The sequence below is a fragment of the Haemaphysalis longicornis genome, unplaced genomic scaffold (genome assembly GCF_048455015.1).
Source record: "Haemaphysalis longicornis isolate Haplotype H1 unplaced genomic scaffold, Haemaphysalis longicornis Haplotype H1 scaffold_7, whole genome shotgun sequence".
Lineage (NCBI taxonomy): Eukaryota > Metazoa > Arthropoda > Arachnida > Ixodida > Ixodidae > Haemaphysalis > Haemaphysalis longicornis.
The window spans coordinates 127,589,704-127,608,724 of NW_027526422.1; the positions used below are offsets into that span (position 1 = coordinate 127,589,704).

General features: G+C 45.8%; 1 protein-coding gene across 2 annotated transcripts in view; it reads left to right on the plus strand.

Annotated features, from left to right (window-relative positions):
• Nucleotides 1-18,559, plus strand: part of LOC144146945 (3-oxoacyl-[acyl-carrier-protein] reductase FabG-like) — a 34,261-nt gene extending 15,702 nt beyond the window's left edge. Inside the window, exons 4-9 of one of the 2 annotated variants that reach the window (XM_077678915.1) lie at nt 1,088-1,226; nt 1,689-1,729; nt 11,449-11,518; nt 13,499-13,535; nt 16,118-16,181; nt 18,088-18,559. In XM_077678915.1, the coding sequence (XP_077535041.1) occupies nt 1,088-1,226; nt 1,689-1,729; nt 11,449-11,518; nt 13,499-13,535; nt 16,118-16,181; nt 18,088-18,246 (510 nt within the window). In that variant the 3' untranslated portion in view covers nt 18,247-18,559. Of the gene's footprint in view, nt 1-1,087; nt 1,227-1,688; nt 1,730-10,643; nt 10,685-11,448; nt 11,519-13,498; nt 13,536-16,117; nt 16,182-18,087 lie in introns of both variants that reach the window. The other variant, XM_077678913.1, reaches the window with a different exon arrangement.
• Nucleotides 18,560-19,021: the final 462 nt, after the last annotated feature.

Genomic DNA, 19,021 nt, shown 5'->3' on the forward strand with positions numbered 1-19,021 from the left:
CTTTCATGTTGAGTGGAACGGCTTTAAGTTTTTTACTCGTGTCCATCCATTTTTAGTTGTCTTAGTTACAACGGGCAAAAGTTCCCAACACGCAGGCATGATTTGCGTCGCATCCAACTGTTGGTACCAATTTTGTCGTGAAGTGTCGTGGGTCTTGTGGGCGCTGCAGGTCGCCCATACTTGGGAGGCCTCGTTGGTCTGGATGGGAGGCAAAGCAGAAGGACATTTGTCACAATGGACAACAAGAAAAACCTGTTGCTGCTGCCTCTTCCCGGCATTTTTGAGTGGCAGTGAGCTGAGAAATAACATTTTTTATCGTTGGGCATGTGATCAAGTGTCTTGCTTACTCTTAGACTGTTTTGCAAAAAGGAGGCTTGCGAAGGATTTCATTCAAGGGGTCCTGCGACACTGTTTTTTTTTACTTTTCTTTTAAATTTTAAATGCTCTCAGAACATAGTCAGCAAACACATCCAGTACTTAACATAGGTCGCAAAGCTAAAAATTACTTACTGCTCTATACCCATCAGATAACTTGGAAACTTGCTCGGAAGATTTTTTTCTCTTTCTCAAATTAAATCAAACCATTTATTTTTTGCAACAAAGGAGGAGGCAGCCGCAAAAAGCCGCCGTTGAAAGCGGCTTGACGGTGTGGCTGCCCCAGTTTCTGACAGAAGCAGCATCACTCGCGTGTACAGTCTCCGTGTTCTTCGAACATTCAAATTATGTCAGGTTGATGCAGTAGCTATTGGCCGGCTTCCTTTCCGTTGCAGCTATAAATGCATTCAGTAGCCACAAAAGCAAAGCAGAAACAGCATCCTTTCAGTTGCAGCTATAAATGCATTCAGTAGCCACAAAAGCAAAGCAGAAACAGAAGGTAGATCAGCTGCGATGAGCAAATCACACCGCGCCGCTCTGTGCTGGCGATAACTATAGCTTTCGCAATGCTTTCAGGGGCAAAGGAAAGAATGCAAGCGTTTATCGGGAGTGTTACAGAGTCCATTTCATTTTTAGAGTTCAGTTTCACTTGTAGATTAAAAGATTTTTTTTTGTATTGTCTAGCAGTTATGTTGCCATACTTCTCTCCCAGGTGAACAGCGCTGGCATCCTGAAGAATGGCACCACGGAGAACACGCCGCTGTCCGTGTATGACGAGGTGATGAACGTGAACCTGCGCAGCGTCTTCCACATGATGCAGCTGGCCATCCCGCACATCAAGAAGACCAAGGGTGCGTGATGGCACGACCTTCTCCAGTCGAGTGGCACAGCACTTTTGTCAGGGATAGCATTCCCACTGCGTTTTTCTCTACATGCGATATTATCTGCGCTTCATACCTGCGATAGTACTTTTTATGGGAGTCTGAATTGGCAACTGTATGTTGTACATTTTATTGGCAGCTTGCAATGTTGTGCTGCTTCTTGCCTAGGTTGATCTTGGAACATCATGGCGAACCAGCCCTGGTATGCTACCCAGTAGCCGACCTTGGCCCAGCTTTGCTTGTGGCGGGGTGCTTGTGCCAGCATTGTCGCACATCACAGCTGTGATATGCGACTATGCTGTTAACCTGGGTCTAGCACCCTGCCAGAAGCCAAAGCAGTGGACTAATTAAGTGTACAACCACCGAAAACTGCCAGGGGGGAAGTTGATAATCTGTCTTTGGTTTGATTAAAGAGCCTCTTGTTTCTTGCAGGAACCATCGTCAACATTTCAAGTGTTGCTGGTGTGCGGACTGTAAGTTGCACTCGGACTTGTTGCAGTTGTGCAAAGGTTGTGCTGTGGCGAGGTTCGCATTTTTCAATTCCTGTGTGTCAGATGTAAGAGCCAAAGAAAACCTGAAATTATCTATCACCCACACACCCACTGCTGGCCCATTCACTCTCCCCAACTTGCCCTTCTCACTAACCCACCCAGATATCTAAGTACTCTCAGTGGACCCACTTAATCCATTAAAATCGCTCACTCACTTCACTCCCAATTTTACTGGCCCATATCACCCACCTTCCCACTCATTCTATCCCAATGACTTGCTCAACCAGCCCTCCATATCTCATTCACTTACCCTCTCGTGTAACTCGCCTACCCACTCACCTATCCCCCTATGCAACTTGCCCAAACAACACTATATCACTCACTCACCCATATCATGTACCTGCCCACGTACTCTTCACTTGCCCAGCTCCCCCACCATATCACTCATTCACCTATATCACTCAACTGCCTGCTCACTAACTATCCCGCTCACTCAACCATCCATCTTGCCCAACCCACCAACCATATCACAATAGCCCAATCACTAACTTATCCCACATGCTCATCCTATCCACCTTACCCAACACACCTGTATAACTCATTCACTCATATCAATCACCTACCCACTCACTCACCTGTATCACTCAATTTCTCAACCTATCCATCTTTCCCACCCCACCCACCATATCACTCATTCAGCTATCCCCTCACTTGCTCAACCTATCATCTTGCCCAGCCTACCCACTAACACTTGTTCGTAACCCACCCATATGACTGGCCATCCCACTTGCTCAACCAATCCGTTTTGTCCAACTCACTGTATCTTTCACTCACCCACCGATATCACTCATTCAACCTGTCCATATTGCCCACCCCTACCCTCATATCACTCACCTGCCCACTCATCTCTCCCACTCACTTGCTCAACCCACCCACTATTATCACTTACCCACCCATATCACTTCCCTGTGTACTCAATCACCTATCCCACTTGCTTAATCAATCCATTACCCAACCCACCCACCATATCACTCATTCATTCACCTGCCCACTAACTCACCTATCCGACGTGCTTGCTCAACCCACCCACCATATCACTTATTCACTCACCCACCCACATCGCTCGTCCGCTCACTTATACACTCACTTGCACAACCTGTCCATCTTGCCAACCAACCCACCATATCACTCATTCACTCACCCGCACATATAACTTCCCTCCTTAATTACCTGTCCCACTTGCTTAAACCATCCATATTCTTCAACCCACCCGCCAATCACTGATTCATTCACACATCTGTATCACTCACCTGCTTTTTCACTCACCTATCCTACTCACTCGCTCAGCACACCCACCCGACCACTTATCCACTCACTCACCTATCCATATTGCCCAACCCACCCACCATTTCACTAATTTGCTTACCCACATGCATCACTGGCCTATCCCACCCAACTTGCTCAACTTGACCATTTTTCCGAACCCTCCACCATATCACTCATTTGTTCACCTACCCATGTCACTCACCTATCCCACGTGCTTGCTCAACCCACCCACCGTATCACTTATTCATGCACCCTCTATATCACTTCCCCACTCATGCACTCACTTGCTCAACCTGTCCATCTCGCCAACCAACCCACTATATCACTCATTCGCTCACCCACACATAAAACTTCCCTCTTTACTTGCCTGTCCCACTTGCTTAAACCATCCGTATTACCCAACCAACCTGCCAAATCACTGATTCATTCACCCTTCTATATCACTCACCTATCGTACTCACTCGCTCAGCACACCCACCAGACCCCTCATCCACCCACCCACTCACCTACCCATATAGCCCAACCCGCCCACCGTACCACTCATTTGCTTACCCACATGCATCACTGGCATATCCCACCCAACTTGCTCAACTTGACCATTTTTCCGAACCCACCCATCATATCACTCATTCTTTCACCTACCCATATCACTGATCTATCCCAGACACTTGCTCAACCACCCAACATATCACTTATTCACTCACCCACTCATATCACTTCCCCACTCATACACTCACTTGCTCAACCTGTCCATCGCCAACCAACCCACCATATCACTCATTCACTCACCCACACATAAAACTTCCCTCCTTACTCGCCTGTCCCACTTGCTTAAACCATCCATATTACCCAACCCACCTGCCATATCACTGACCTATCCTACTCACTCGCTCAGCACACCCACCAGACCACTCATCTACCCACTCACTCACCTATCCATATTGCCCAACCCACCCACTGTACCACTCATTTGCTTACCCGCATGCATCACTGGCCTATCCCACCAAACTTGCGCAACTTGACCATTTTTCCGAACTCACCCACCATATCACTCACTCGTTCATGTACCCATACTCACCTGCCCACTCACTCACCTATCCTAGTCACTTGCTCAACCCACCCACCATATCACTTATTCACTCACCCACTCATATCACTTCCCTACTCGTACACTCACTTGCTCAACCTGTCCATCTTGCCCAACCAACCCACCATATTACTCATTCACTCACCCGCACACAAAACTGCCTTGCTCACTCACCTGTCCTACTTGCTTAAACCATCCATATTACCCGGCCCACCTGCCATATAACTGATTCATTCACCCATCTATATTACTCACCTGCTTTTTCACTCACCTATCCTACTCACTCGCTCAGCACACCCACCAGACCATTCATCCACCCACTCACTCACCTATCGATATTGCCCAACCCACCTACCGTACCACTCATTTGCTTACCCCCATGCATCACTGGCCTATCCCACCCAGCTCGCTCAACTTGACCATTTTTCCGAACTCGCCCACCATATCACTCATTCGTCCACCTACCCATATCACTCACCTGCCCACTCGCTCAACCCACCCACCATATCACTTATTCACTCACCCACTCGTATCACTTCCCCACTTAACACTCACTTGCTCAACCTGTCCATTTTGCCAACCAACCCACCATATCACTCATTCACTCACCCACACACAAAACTTCCCTCCTTACTCGCCTGTCCCACTTGCTTAAACCATCCATATTACCCAACCCACTGATTCATTCACCAATCTATATCACTCACCTATCCTACACACTCGCTCAGCACACCCACCAGACCACTCATCCACCCACTCACCTATCCATATCGCCCAACCCACTTACCGTACCACTCATTTGCTTACCCACATGCATCGCTGGCCTATCCCACCCAACTTTCTCAATGACCATTTTTCCGAACCCGCCCACCATATCACTCGTTTGTTCACTACCGATATCACTCACCTGCCCACTCATTCACCTATCCCACTTGCTCAACCCTCCCACCATATCACTCAAATCATTAATTTATTGACTCATCTCTCCCCAGCTCACTCGCTTCACCTCAATTCAGTGTTCTACTCAGCCCACCAATATGGCTTGCTCTGTCTTCAACCCAACGACGCATACCCAGACCATAAGTATCCTTGCCCCGTAAACTCCTCCGTATGCTACTACACATAACCACTCCCTCATTTCCTTCTCACCTATCTCATTGACCTACCCAACTTACCTTGCTCATTAATTCACTCACTCAACCCACAGTCAATCACTCATTCACCAACATACACTGACCGTCATCTTGCTTACCAATCCAATTATCTCTTTACTCACAGAACTCGCCAACTCCTTCACGTTCACCCATCTAGCTTATTCCATGCATTATATGACTCATTTACTCACCCATTTCGGCTTGCTACCCATCTTGCTAACTAGAGCTCAGTACACTCTTCCTCAACCCACATATCTGGCTCACCCATTCATTGCTTGCTTTTCCCATTGACCCACCCAACCCATTTACTTATTTACTCACATAATTACCCACTCACTTATTCGTAAACTCTCATCCATCAATCCACACATCTCCCCGCTCATAACCCACGTATCCCACTCGCTCACACCCTTGATTTGCGCATACAGTCGAATCCCGCTACAACGAAATTGACGGGACGTGCGAAAAATTTCGTTGAAGCGAAAATTCGTTGACGCGAAATCTGCCGCAACACACCACGGAAAGGCCAGAAAAATAGCCCCGTATGCTTCCGCATCATTGGCAGCATAATAAAATGTTTAGAAAAAGGAGTGACGCGCAATAACGTCATGTTTATTCGGATAACAAACATACCAATGGTTATCTGTTCTTTCACTGCATGCAAAGAACGCGTTGCGGAGTGGGGTGAAAAAATGCAGGCGCAAAACGTATTGCTGTACAACAAGGCGTGTCCACCGAGCTGATTACTTGCAGATAGCTGCTAGGCCGTCGGAAGCCCCCCTCTCGCTTGTGGCAGGAGCAGTGCCGTTATCTTATCATCTGACACGGCGCGGCAGCTACTGACCTTGGCAGGTTAGACGCGCGCGCTTGCATTTAACACAGCTGCGCGCTCATGACTAAGATAGGATGACTTGGCTTCAAGACCAAACACGCAAACATGATTTTTGCTCTTGGCTATTAAGAATGGTAGAAGGAAAACGGCAAGGACGGCTGCTCACAACGCATACATGACGGCGCCGCGCCAGCAGCGGAGCACATTTGTGCGATTTCAACTGGATACGGATTGGCTGTAGCTCCGGCTTGGCGAACCGGGCCTGCGCCTCATGTAAAGACGGCCAGCCACATCGTTATCACCATCAAACAATGGCGTCCGCCTATTAGTTTTTTTTTTTTTTTTTTGTGGCGGTGTGGCCGCACCGCGCATGTTTTCGGTGAAACTAAGCGTCCTGAATGTATAAAAAGTTACAGATAGCTGGCGCTATGCTTATTTTATTGTAAAATAATTGTTCAAACCCAGCCCAAATCATCGAAAATTTCGTTGAAGCGAAAGCAAGCCTGACAAATGGTTCGTTGTGGCGAGGACTTTGTTGCATGGACTTCTATGGCTGGCTGACGGGGAGTTGGAAATATTTCGTTGAAGCGGCGTTTGTTGTAGCGGGGTTCGACTGTATTACCCATTAACAAGCTCTGATTTCTCAAACAACCCATCCCTAACACTTGCTTCACCCACCATTTCATTCATCCACCCATATCACTCCGGCCCTCTGAGTCACCTACCTACTAGCTCAACCTACCCATCTTACTCAACCCACCTGCCAAGTCACTCTTTTACTCGCTCACTGTGTTCTCTCAGCTTGCCTTCAACCACCCGTCTCATTTTCCTCATTTGCTATTTCACCTACCCACTCCCTCATCTGTCCATTCACTTGCTCAGCGTCTGCATCTCAATTGCCCTAACCACCCACCATATTACTTTTCTGCCTCTCACCCAACCCATTTTTCTGCTTGTCCAATCTAGCCCCCATGTAATGACTCATCTCTTTCAACTTGCTGTTTCAACCATTCATCGCTTGCTCATTAACTCGCTGTACTTCACCCGACATGTTCTCACTCAACCTACCATCTCCTTTCAGTCACTCTACCCGACCACTCACACCTCCTCATTCACTACTCGCAAAATCACATATCTTGTACGCACCTGCTGCATGTCACTCATTCACTGTCTCAACCCAGTCGCTAAGTCACCAACTGGTTCACTAACTCCCCCGTCCGTCAAACTTATCAATCACTCACTCACTAATCCCTGTCTTACCACTTACTCAGGTCACCCACCTTACCCGCCGCGGTGGCTCAGTGGCTAAGGCGTTGCGCGGCTGAGCACGAGGTCGCGGGTTCGATTCCCGGCCGCGGCGGCCGCTTTTCTGATGGAGGCGAAAAGCAAAAACGCCCGTGTGTACGAGATTTCGGCGCACGATAAAGATCCCCAGGTGGTCAAAATTAATCCGGAGCCCTCCACTACGGCGCGCCTCATCGCCTGCGTTGCGTCGGCGCGTTAAACCCCACAATCAATCAAATCATCAGGTCACCCACCTTACCTGCTCACTCATCTGACCTATCATCCTCAACTCACCCGCCTTCTTGACTCACCCATAATATTACTCATTTGCTAATTCATCCATCGAACTGTGTCCTTTTTACCCACCGCTCTCGCCAACTCACTTGCCTCACACTCAACATACCCTTATTCAACTCGCCCTTGCTCAGTATGTCAATCAACCCTAAAGCATTCACACTCACTCACTGCTCACCCATCTTATTGATCCACCGAACCTATTTACTCATTCACTCATTCAACCAAACCACTCATTCACAAACACATTCAACCAACTCTTCAATCGACATCTCACCACTCACTCAATTCTTCTGTCTTGCCCCTCTTGAGAAATTCGCTCAACCCACGCATCTCATGCATTCATTCCATCAACCCAGCCACTCACTCGTCCAGCTATAACTCAACCGAACCTGACTCAGTCATACTCACTGCCTCATTTAACCTACCTATCTCACTCGCCTGACCCACTCGTTTCACGCCCTCACTCACGAAACCTACCAATCTCACCTCCAGCCCATCTTATTCAACCTGCCCGTATTCTCCACCCACACATCACACACAAAACACTTATTTGATTCACTCATTTAACCCATTCATCTCGCCACTCACCAATTCACTCATTTACTTAATTATCCAGACTCACCCAAGAATTTGCTCGTTCACTCGCCTGACCCGTTACTCATTCATGCAATGCACTCAATCCAACAACTGCATCTTACGCTCATTCATTCGCTAACTCACCCAATCAACCCACTTGCTGCTCAGGGAACCCACCAATCTTGTTGACTCAACACAGTTCGCTCACTAACCCAGTCCACTTATCTCACTCAACCCTTGCATCCTTCTCAGCCTGCCTATCTCACTTATCCACCCATCTCACCTTTTGAACACACTTATCACTCATTCAGTCTATCCATTTCACCAAACTTCCCATCTCAGTAATATAGTCGCTCATCCATTGTTCAAAAGAGTGAGTTCATAATAAGAACTTCAACTTCACCTCAAGCATAACTTGTCTGGACGGCTCGCTGTGAAAAAATAAATCGGCATCTGTAAGGTACGGCACTATCAGGAAGGGTAAAATGTAAAAACATGCGCTCTTTGTGTGTGTACAATTCCTATAGAAGCTGCGTACAATAAATAGGAACAAAGACTTTCCTTGCCCTCATATCTGCCACACAGGAGTTCAAAAATGTGAATTTCGCCTCAGTATTTGTGCAACCTTTTCAAATCTGAGTGCAGCCTGCAGTCTGGCAACGTTTGAAGCCTTGACTGTGGTCTCTGGAAGAGAAGATTTTGGCTCTCGGATCAGACCAAACTCAGGTCATCAACCTCCCACCTTACAGGTTTCGCCTTCTCTGGCACACCATTCATTGGAAATGCTTTGGGTGTGGAGTAATGGTTCCAGCTCTTGTTGAAAGTTGTAGCGTACAATGTAGAGTTGATTGGGACGGAACATTGTTGGGCAGTGCAGTAAATACAGCCTGCCAGTTTTTGGGTCGACCATTGAACGGTGTCACCTCTTTTACATGTACGGCGGCCGCTTTTCTGATGGAGGCGAAAAGCAAAAACACCCGTGTGTACGAGATTTCGGCGCACGATAAAGATCCCCAGGTGGTCAAAATTAATCCGGAGCCCTCCACTACGGCGCGCCTCATCGCCTGCGTTGCGTCGGCGCGTTAAATCCTACAATCAATCAAATCTTTTACATGTAAAGTTTCCGCGATTTTCGGCTTGTTTAAATGAAAATGGGCGATCTTTTTTTAATTCCTTTTATTTTTGCAGTGAACAGAGTAGTGAGTGCTTGCTCCGAGTATGTCTTTTTACGGTGCTTAGAAAAACGTGCTTGTTGAAGTAATGTGTCCGTCTGTTCCAAAAGGGAAGGCAAGAAAAAAATGGGAACACAAGTGCATCGTCTATTGTTCACTGTGGTGGACACAAAAATTTCTATAATTGTACCGACTATCTCTGTTTTTAGCATCAACTGTTTGTCTAAGCGTGGTTTGCGCTATGCTTATAGGGCGCGACAGGTCATTTCACACAGTGGTCGTCAGCCGAAATGACTTTTTATGGGGGGGTACAAAGAAACAAGGCTAGACTGGCTTTGTGATCAGCTTTAAGCTGTTTGTTTGAGCAAAGTAATTGTTTAAGGAGTCTATTTTGAAGATTAGTAAATTAAGCAGTAGTGCCAGTTTATTCTTGTAGTATCTAGCCGTAAAACCTCTAAATGAACTGTGTAAACTGCACTTGTGCATCCTCAGTCCCGAATAATTTTTTAGATTTAATGACAAAGAATAAAGAAATCATGCAGGTGCCTGCCAAAGTTTGGAGAATTACCAGGGAAGTCTTTTTAAACGGTGACAGGAGCTTGCTTCAACAATTGCTGATGGGTCCTAATTACTCGTTACTATAGTAAACTGATCTAAGGCGGATATCCGTGGAGAAAGGTGTTGTATTAATAAGTTTTTTCACTAATATAAACGGAGCCCAAGCAATTTTTATTAAAGAAAAGGGCAAAGGAGACCTTGCCATGTTTAAACAGGAGGTATACTGTTTATATAGTGTGGGTATTTGATCCTCTCCTGGGGTGCAGAGGGGAGCACCACAGCATTTGCCACAATACAGGGCAAAGATGATCACACATTTTCACCCGAACAAGTCGACAACCAGGGAAATTTCTCATGTGAAAGGGTGACAAGAGGGTTTGTGGTTGACCATACATGTTACTGGAGGTTTCACTGCATTGCTTGGCAATGTAAAGTTCGAATCCAGTGAGCTTTGTGTGTAGTTACGATGAATGAAGTCTGGATTCTAACTCCACATCTACAGTTAAAGCAATGAATTGATGGTGGTTTGCCAGTTCAGAGCAAGGACTGTTATGGGGGAGGTTGGTGACTCAAATGTGGTTTGGTTTTCAAAAGCCTTCTTTCCTTCCAGGGACTATTGTGAACGTATCGAGCGTCACCGGACTGCGAGCTGTAAGTTTCACCCAGATTTTCAAAGGTTGTACAAAGATAGGGCTGTGGAAGAACCCGTGGCAGATACGGTGGTGAAAGAAAGCGTGTGCTTTAAAAATTGCATGACTTGCGGAAACTGTGCAGCTGGGCAGAACGTGTGTTTATGCACGATACTGTCATCGGTCACACTCCATTCCTCACGCGCTGTTTTCATTTTGTGCGAAGCCATTCTTCTCGTCACACTGAATGAAAATGGTGCTGCGGTATGAGACCTGCCTTCATCGCGGTGAAATGCCGATGGGGCTCTGCTATTACAAGTGGCGTAGTAAACTAGGAACTGCTTGCTTGTCTCCCCCGCGAGGCGGGCGATTCAGACTGAACAAATTCTTTCGAAACCGTTTGTGTGAGATTTCTTCTGCATCAGTGCGATCACTTTCCTTAGGGAGGTTTCACGTCATCTGACTTATTTCTTTGCTGTTTTGTTAAGAGTAATCAATTTATCTTATGTCTGTACAAGCCATGACAGCACGGCACACGAATTTTTGAAATGCAGCTAAGGCAGCAGTTTCCTTATTTATTTATTTTAAGTACCCTTGTGGCCCAGTGGGCATTAAGGTGAAGAATGGTACGAATGTTAGTCAATTCATAGCAAACTGATTGGATGAGCACTGTAAGTGTTGCATTGCTGTAGGTGTGCTCCAAAGCGTGAACACTGCTGCTTTGACGTTGTGTTGTGTTTTACTTCGCCCTGATGGTCTTGATTGTGTCTCTGCTTGTGCATCCAGTTCCCGAATGTGGTGGCCTACAACCTGAGCAAGGCTGGCCTCGACCAACTGACACGCACTGCCGCTCTGGGTGAGTGGTGTTGCATCCGCTAGGGAGCTTCCCGTGCTCGTTGTTTGGAGGTCTAGAATGGTGTGTTCTTTTAAGTGCAGAGCACTTTAGGGGCTCGCCTTGTCGTAGTAGCTCACTCGCTGGACCCAAATAGAGCAACAGGGCGTTCCGTCGCAGCGGCTGTCGTCACAGCGTAGCCCAGAGGCTTCGCAAGCCAAGCGGTTTATATGGTCATAAGCGTTCGAAACTTGTGAACTGCTGGCGCTTGTCATACATCTCCCCATTGTTTAGCGCAAAGAAAATTGCAGGTACATTTGAGGCAAAGTATACATAATTAACCGGCAGCATTCATTTAGTTAGGAACGCTAGTTGGGTTGGTTTTTACGATAGTAAGGGAAAAAAAGTGGCAGTGCAACGCTGGCACATGCGGGAGGAAAAGCAAGCGCAAAAAGACCAGAACTCCCGCTGGCGCAGTTTAAGGCAGGGGGCGCACGAGCACTGCGAAGGCGAGAAATTTGAATTGCATTGGGTGGTAGCAGTGAGTGGGATAACTGCGCTACAGCCCATTATGGCGAATCACTGCTCTGCACTTCCGACAGCTTTCACATTGAGTGGAACGGCTTTAATTTTTTTCTGAGTGCACTGGTACACTGAACAACTTTTTGTTTTTACCGAAAGATAACACCGTTCGAACCTGGTTCAGCTGCTGTCTGATGACAAACGATGTTTTGTTTCTTCGAGAATCAATAATTAGAGCACACGGATTAGCTCACCCATGATCTAGCCTTAACTTTCATCATTACCTCTGTAGTTTTACTTGGTCTGTAGCTTTGTTACACTGAGCGCAGCGCCAGGGTGGTGAAAATAACTGGCAGTTTATTAACTGACTGAAATATTAACCGAAAAGCTATGCTGTCGACTTTAACGACACTGACCTTGTGATCTGCTATGTGCCGACCATTCTGCTGCGCGGTCAAAAATTTATAAATGCTGTTTCGTAGGGCTAAGCGGTGAAGGGTGCGCAAAGGCATGTGTGGAATGTGGAAAACACAGTGTTACGACTGTTGGCCGCGTGTGAACCTAGTTGCTGTGCGGCACTGGAAAATTTGTGAATTTGTCTTCATTTTGACAAAAGAGATTTTAAAACTAAGCTGTCGCACCTATAGAAAGACCTTTTCCAACATACCATATTTACCCGATTCTAACGAGCACTTTTTTTCCAAAAAAATAGGCCGAAAAATCGCATGCGCGTTAGAATCAGATACAAAACCGAAACTGCCGAAACAGCAGAAATTTCGTCCCACCCATCACCATCTCAAGATGGCGCCAAAGCTTTTAGCAACGATTTTTCGGACGCAGCAAGCCTAGGCGCCTAGGCTTTTCTATCGGCGTTCACACAAATCGTCAATCTTTTCACTCGCGCTCTTAATAACAACAATGGCAGAAGTGGCTCCCACGCGTTCAAAACGAGCGGTCGGCTGAAGCGTGCACCTCTGGAGAAGCTCTCGGGATGGACGTGCGAGGCGTGGGCCACGATCCCATCGACCATAATTGAACGTTCGTTCAGAAGTGTGGCATTGCGAACGTGCTTGCAGGCACTGAGGCTGAGATGTTGTGGTCGGCGGACAGCGACAAGGAGTAAGATGAGTGAGATTACTTCGGGAAATAAATCGCCCGTTTCTTTCGCATTTGTTTGTCTGGGTCACAAAGTCCCGTGCGCGTTACAATTGGAGGTGCCAGTTTTTTCGTTTTTTTTGCCAGGAAAATCGGGTGTGCGTTAGAATAGGGGGCGCGTTAGATTCGGGTAAATACGGTAATTAAGCAGAATTAGTGATCACACTTTGACATGGGTGGATGAGGTTGAATTGATGGGTTTTGTCAAGTGTGCACATTTTCTGTTCTCTTTCCTAGCAGTAACCATTAAAAGTTTGAATACTCTTTTACAAAACAAGTTTATTCGTGGTTGTCCTCTAACGCTGTTTTCCCATCTGGCACCTACAGAGCTGGCAGCTGATGGAGTCCGTGTGAATGCCGTAAAGTGAGTACCTGCCTTTTCTTGCAACTCCTGTCCCTTTGCAGCACCAAAAGGCCTAGTGGCGCATACCACACCTCGTTCATACACGCAAGGGTGGATAGAGTTAAGTGATGATGCAAGGGGGAGCCCTTTGATAAAGCTGAAGATTAGTGGATAGCTGAGTTGAGTCAATCTTGCACTGCAAAATATACTTTGGTGTTCTTGTTTTTGTTTTCTTTTGAATGGCGATAGTCTTTTTTGGGCTACTTGCGTACAAAAATTTTGGTCTGTCTGTCTGTCTGCCTGCCTGCCTGCCTGCCTGCTCCTCGATTCAGACGCCCTACCATAGAATTATTGTCGAATGAGAAGTTTATATTGGCAAAACTTTTCCAGACCACTAAATTCGGTCCCATACTTGATACTTTCGACAGTTTTTAACAAAGAGCAAACATTAGGCATATTTGAGCGAAGCATCAATGCATAACTGGTACTAGGCAGTGTTCCTTTAATTGGAAATAGATGTGGGCTTGTTATCTGTAATAGCAAAAAAAAAAACACGTGGAAAACAATATTCTGACCTGAAAATACAAAAACAGCAGCAAACTTGAAATGCCTTCAGCCAACCCCCCACTGTCTTTATCGTGGGAGGGGCGAAATGGGACAGGAAGACCACAAGAGGTGGTTGGGAAAGAGAGGAGAGGAAGAGTTTATGTTGCAGAGGGGGTGGAAGACTGTCACCTTTCGACGACATCCACAGCAAAATGAGCAGATATGCTGGCAATTTTATATTGCTGTACTTAGCAACCTCACTTCCAAAGCCGGCAAACAAAGCAAAGGCCAAAGTGCAGAAGCCTCTGAATTGCTCAGCATGAAATAATAGCACTAAACAGGCCTATCCAAGCTTTTCACAGACCATTGGGGTCCTTTCATTATGGGCACACTTGTCAAGAAGAAGTCCGGGTTGCGGACGTTAAATTTCCAGCAGCAATGTTCAAGAGAACGTTAACAAATGAAACGAAATTTTCGTTCCTTTATTTCTAGTGCAGTTTTTATTGAAAAATGTTGCAATGCTAGCTTTAGTTAAGCAAAATAAATTCTGAATGAAATGGGATTCTGCGGACTTGGCAGTACCAAAAACGTTCGTATGAGCATGAATTTATGCTGCTTTTACACAATATTCATTCATTGGCATAGCCAAATTATCGGCAATATGGAGCCTGTTACCAAAAGAAGTTTTTATCCGGTTGTATATAAGGCGCTAGTTACATTGTATTTTTCTGTGCATGACTTTGTGAGTACAGTAAACACACATTACGATGAACTAGTGACCTTTTCGTCTTGTCAGAATAGGTGTGGTCTTATCATGAGTTTGGCTTACACCAACTGCCACGCGGAAATAAATTGGCAGCACTCCCAAGTGCATCCAAATATCTAACTGGAGAACAGTGAATGCAGTAGCTGTGCATTGGTAAAAGTGACGAGGAAGAAGCTTTTATTTAGGTTAGAAAACTACGACTTCAAGCACTGTTGCTTATAACCGTTTCAACCAGTCTGTGATGGGCGTTTGTAGCTGCAATTCAAATCTGTGTGTTAATGCGAATAACGCCACCTCACCTAATGAGGTGCCTCCCTTTGGTGCTTTTATTTGGTAGTTCACTACAGAATTTAGCAAGCATCCGCTTCGTCACACGCCAAGGCGCAGGCTTTGTGCTTGTGGTCTCATCATCAGAAGCATCCTCCAACTTGATTTCTTCAAAACAGCTATATTCCCTTTGAAGTGTTTCTTTGTATTTTCTTTTTTGTTTTTTTGCATTCCCTTTGGTCATGTGAATGCCCTACTAAGATTGTCGTATTTTTCACTTAGAATCACCGGAGATGGCGGTCACTGTGAAAGTTTGTTCAACGCAATAGTACTCGTGGCACTCTTTGTGAAAGGATTTTCTTTTTTTTTCCCCACATTGCGTCTATGGGAAACTTCACAAACATGCCCACAGTGCTTGGCATGTGCGAAAGTTCAGATGAACTGACTTTGTCTTGACGGGAGTTTACCGTATTTTCATGATTCTAACGCGCCTCTGATTGTAATGTGCAGGTAAGTTTAGTGATGGGAATTCGAAAAAAAAAAAATTTGACACCAATTCTGCCGCGCAGATGTAATAGACATGAAATCACGTACCTGACAGAAGAGATTTGATTTGACGGACGCAACTGTGTCAGCGAAAATTCCTTGTGCTTCATAAACTTGCTTATCTAACTCCTGCTTGCATAAAGCTAAGGCGAGGGGGGGAGGGGGGTGACATTGAAAGCTGATTTTGATTTTGAGCCCGGTTGTAATGTGCGTGGAAGTTGCGCACGGCTACTTTTAGCGAAACAGGGTGCGCGTTAGAATCGTACAAATACTGTATACTGTACTTCATGTTTCCCATTCAGTGGGGCACACGGTTTTTTGTTCCTGTTTTTGTTTTCTTCCCCCCCGTGCATAAATGCCATTTAGGTGCTGTGAGATTTCTGTAATAAATATTAATAATTGAGAAATAATAAATGAAGCAGAAGGCAAAAATTGAAGCACTGCCATTCCTTTTTTTTTTTTTTTTTTCCCCTTTCAGTCCCGGGGTGATAGTGACAGAAGTGCACAAGCGTGGCGGCATGAGCGAAGCCGAGTACGCCAAGGTGAGTCAGATGTCGGGCGGGGTAGAATGTTTGCCTTCAGACTCGTTTGAACCTCGTTATAAAGAACACTGATATAGCGAATTATTGGCTATAGCGAACTAAATACAGACTTTGGTTGGTCACACTTAATTTCAGTGACATCATCCTTTTACAACGAAATTGAAACTGAGAGCCGTGCGCGCTATCGGATATGACGAAGAAATATTCGACCAGTAGGCCAAGAGAAGATACTCTGAAAAATTCACGGCGTCCAGAACTGCCGAAGTAGCAAAGGTCGCTCTATTCGTGGACACTGTGGAAAACTTCATCCCGCTCAGTGCTGAGAGTAGCCACCACACAAAGATGACATCCTTCCTCGAAAAAATGGGAACGCAGGCCTGTTTTGTCAAATAAATTTTGTTGTGTGGTGATCTCACATTTCATGTTCTGGTTAATTGATCTTGAAATGCCACTAGTATTACAAAGGTAAGGGTTATCGTGTTTATAGTATGTCGAAAGATTAAAATAATGCGTTTTGGTATGAGGGATTCTTGCGGGAGCCAGGTTACCAGTTAGTTTGAAAACCAATGTTTAGATCTACTGTAACAATGAATATCGGATATAATGAACCAGATTACTGTCCCGGTACTACTTCGTCGTAAGGAGGTTTGACTGTAGTCCTTGTACAGCCGAAAGCGTGTTGACATGGAACGCACAGGCGACCGACCTAATGCGTCAGCTGTGCCTACAGTAGTAGCGGTAACCAGTAACCAAAATGGTGCCACTTCAGGCGGGTGCCTCACATTTACTCATCAAAAGATGCTATTGAGTATGCACATCTTCAATCACCCTGTCGTTTCATCTCGGAGATTCAGTAGCTGTCAATTGACAGAGCTGATAGTTGCAAGGTCGATTTACTTTCAGAAAGCCTCTTGCATAACGGAAGCTAAGGAAAAGTTAGTATCGGCTCGTGATGAATAAAAAAAGTGCTACAGAGGATGCCCAGAAAACAGATGGTTTGATTATCTTACTAATTTCTTTATACAACTTCCTCTATTGCATTTTTTGTTTCCATCAAAAGCTTTTAACTCATTGTGTTTTAACCAACATTCTTACCAAAGGGAAGGCACGTCTATCTTCCGGCCATTACTAGAGGCTTTTTCTGAAGGTGTTGTTTCTAATTGTGTTCTCAGCCCAGCCAGGTATTAAGGCTGTTTTTCATTGGTGCCTACTCCATTGGCCGATTCCTTTTTTTTTTTTTTTTCATTTCCATATGCTAGCAGATCAATTGCCACTTGCTGGCCTGTCATATCTTGTTCAACACCTGGCCCGGGTAATGGTTCGCACTTGGTCAGACAATGAACAGTCTTTGAATATTCAGTTCGCCCAGTGTGTAGACGTGACATTCGTGGCACTGTGTCCAATTCGACGGTGCTAGTATAAAGACAAGTAGCATGCTTCTTCGAGTTTACTAGCATTGATCCAGCTGGAGTTTCAAGACTTGTGCACTTAGATTACCCCCTCCACCCCCCTACTCAGTGTATTGGCAGGCATGGTTGTGCACTCTGTCTGCCCCTCTGCTGTTTCATGTGATTGATTGATTGAGTGTGAGGTTTTAACACGCCAAAGCTGCACCTTTGGCATGTTCGCGCCTTAGCGGAGGGCTTGTGATTAAATTCAACCATCCGGAGATCTTAAATACACCGAAATCTCGACAGACAGGCGTTTTCACTTTTTGCCTCCATCAGAAAAGCGGCCGCCACGGCTGGGAATCGAACCCGCATACTCGTGCTCAGCAGCACAACGCCGCAACCACTGGGCCACGGCGGCAGGTGGCCATTTTGTGCGCTAACTGTTCTGTCGTAGGTGTTTCATCAGTAATCGTGTGTGTGGAGTTCCTCAGGGGAGTCTTCTCTGCCCGCTGCAGTTCCTGGAGCATGGGAAGACCACGCACGCCATGGGCCGTGTGGGCAAGCCGGAGGAAGTGGCGCACGCCATCGCCTTTCTGGCCTCGGATGACGCCTCCTTCATCACGGGACAGACGCTGGCCATCGACGGTGGACGCAGCATCATGTGTCCCCGATAGAACCCTTGCAATCCGCCGGGAAACTGCGTCAAAGAAATTCGAATCTTTGTACTTCCTTGAACCTTTCGGTGAAGCTAGAGATGGAGACGTGACTATTTTTTCGAGTTGCCTTTCAGGCTGTCGTCACAGCTTTTCAAGTTGGGAAGGACAGTTTGTTGCTCTTTTTCCGAGAAAGTTGTTTCTGTTGTGATATTAGTAACTTTGCATTGATGAAAATGAAATGCTGTTAATTATGCATTTGCAGTTTCTGCCACCGGATTTTTGTACCTCTGATGGGTACCCAATAAAAATGAAGCATATTTTATTAACAAAATTTCGTGTCAATATCCGTGCACTTACCTACTTCACTCTGGTTGACACAGCATGGCTGTTGCATTAAAGACAAATTGATACTTTTGACAACCGTACATACAGCATTTCTTTTTTTTTACATATGCAGACGATTTACTTTGAAACAAGTTTATTCTGAAGCATGTTCTGAATGCAGCCAAAAATAAAAAAGCACCTCAGTGAAGCTATGTCGTCAACATGATCTGTGCAAGTATAACTTCTTTAAGTGAAAGTTCACAGCTTGCGATTTCGCTGTGAGGTTTGTAGCCCCTTTCCCTCGGTTCTGAATTGCCGCGTTAGCGTGTCATTAGTGCATTTACGCGACACAGAGCAGTGTAGTAGTGTCTTCCATTTGATGAGGCGAACTTAGCCTTGCATAAAATTGCCGGGGATTTCTCCACGTCGTTGACCCCATTACCGTCTCGAATGCACGGAGAGTCATCAC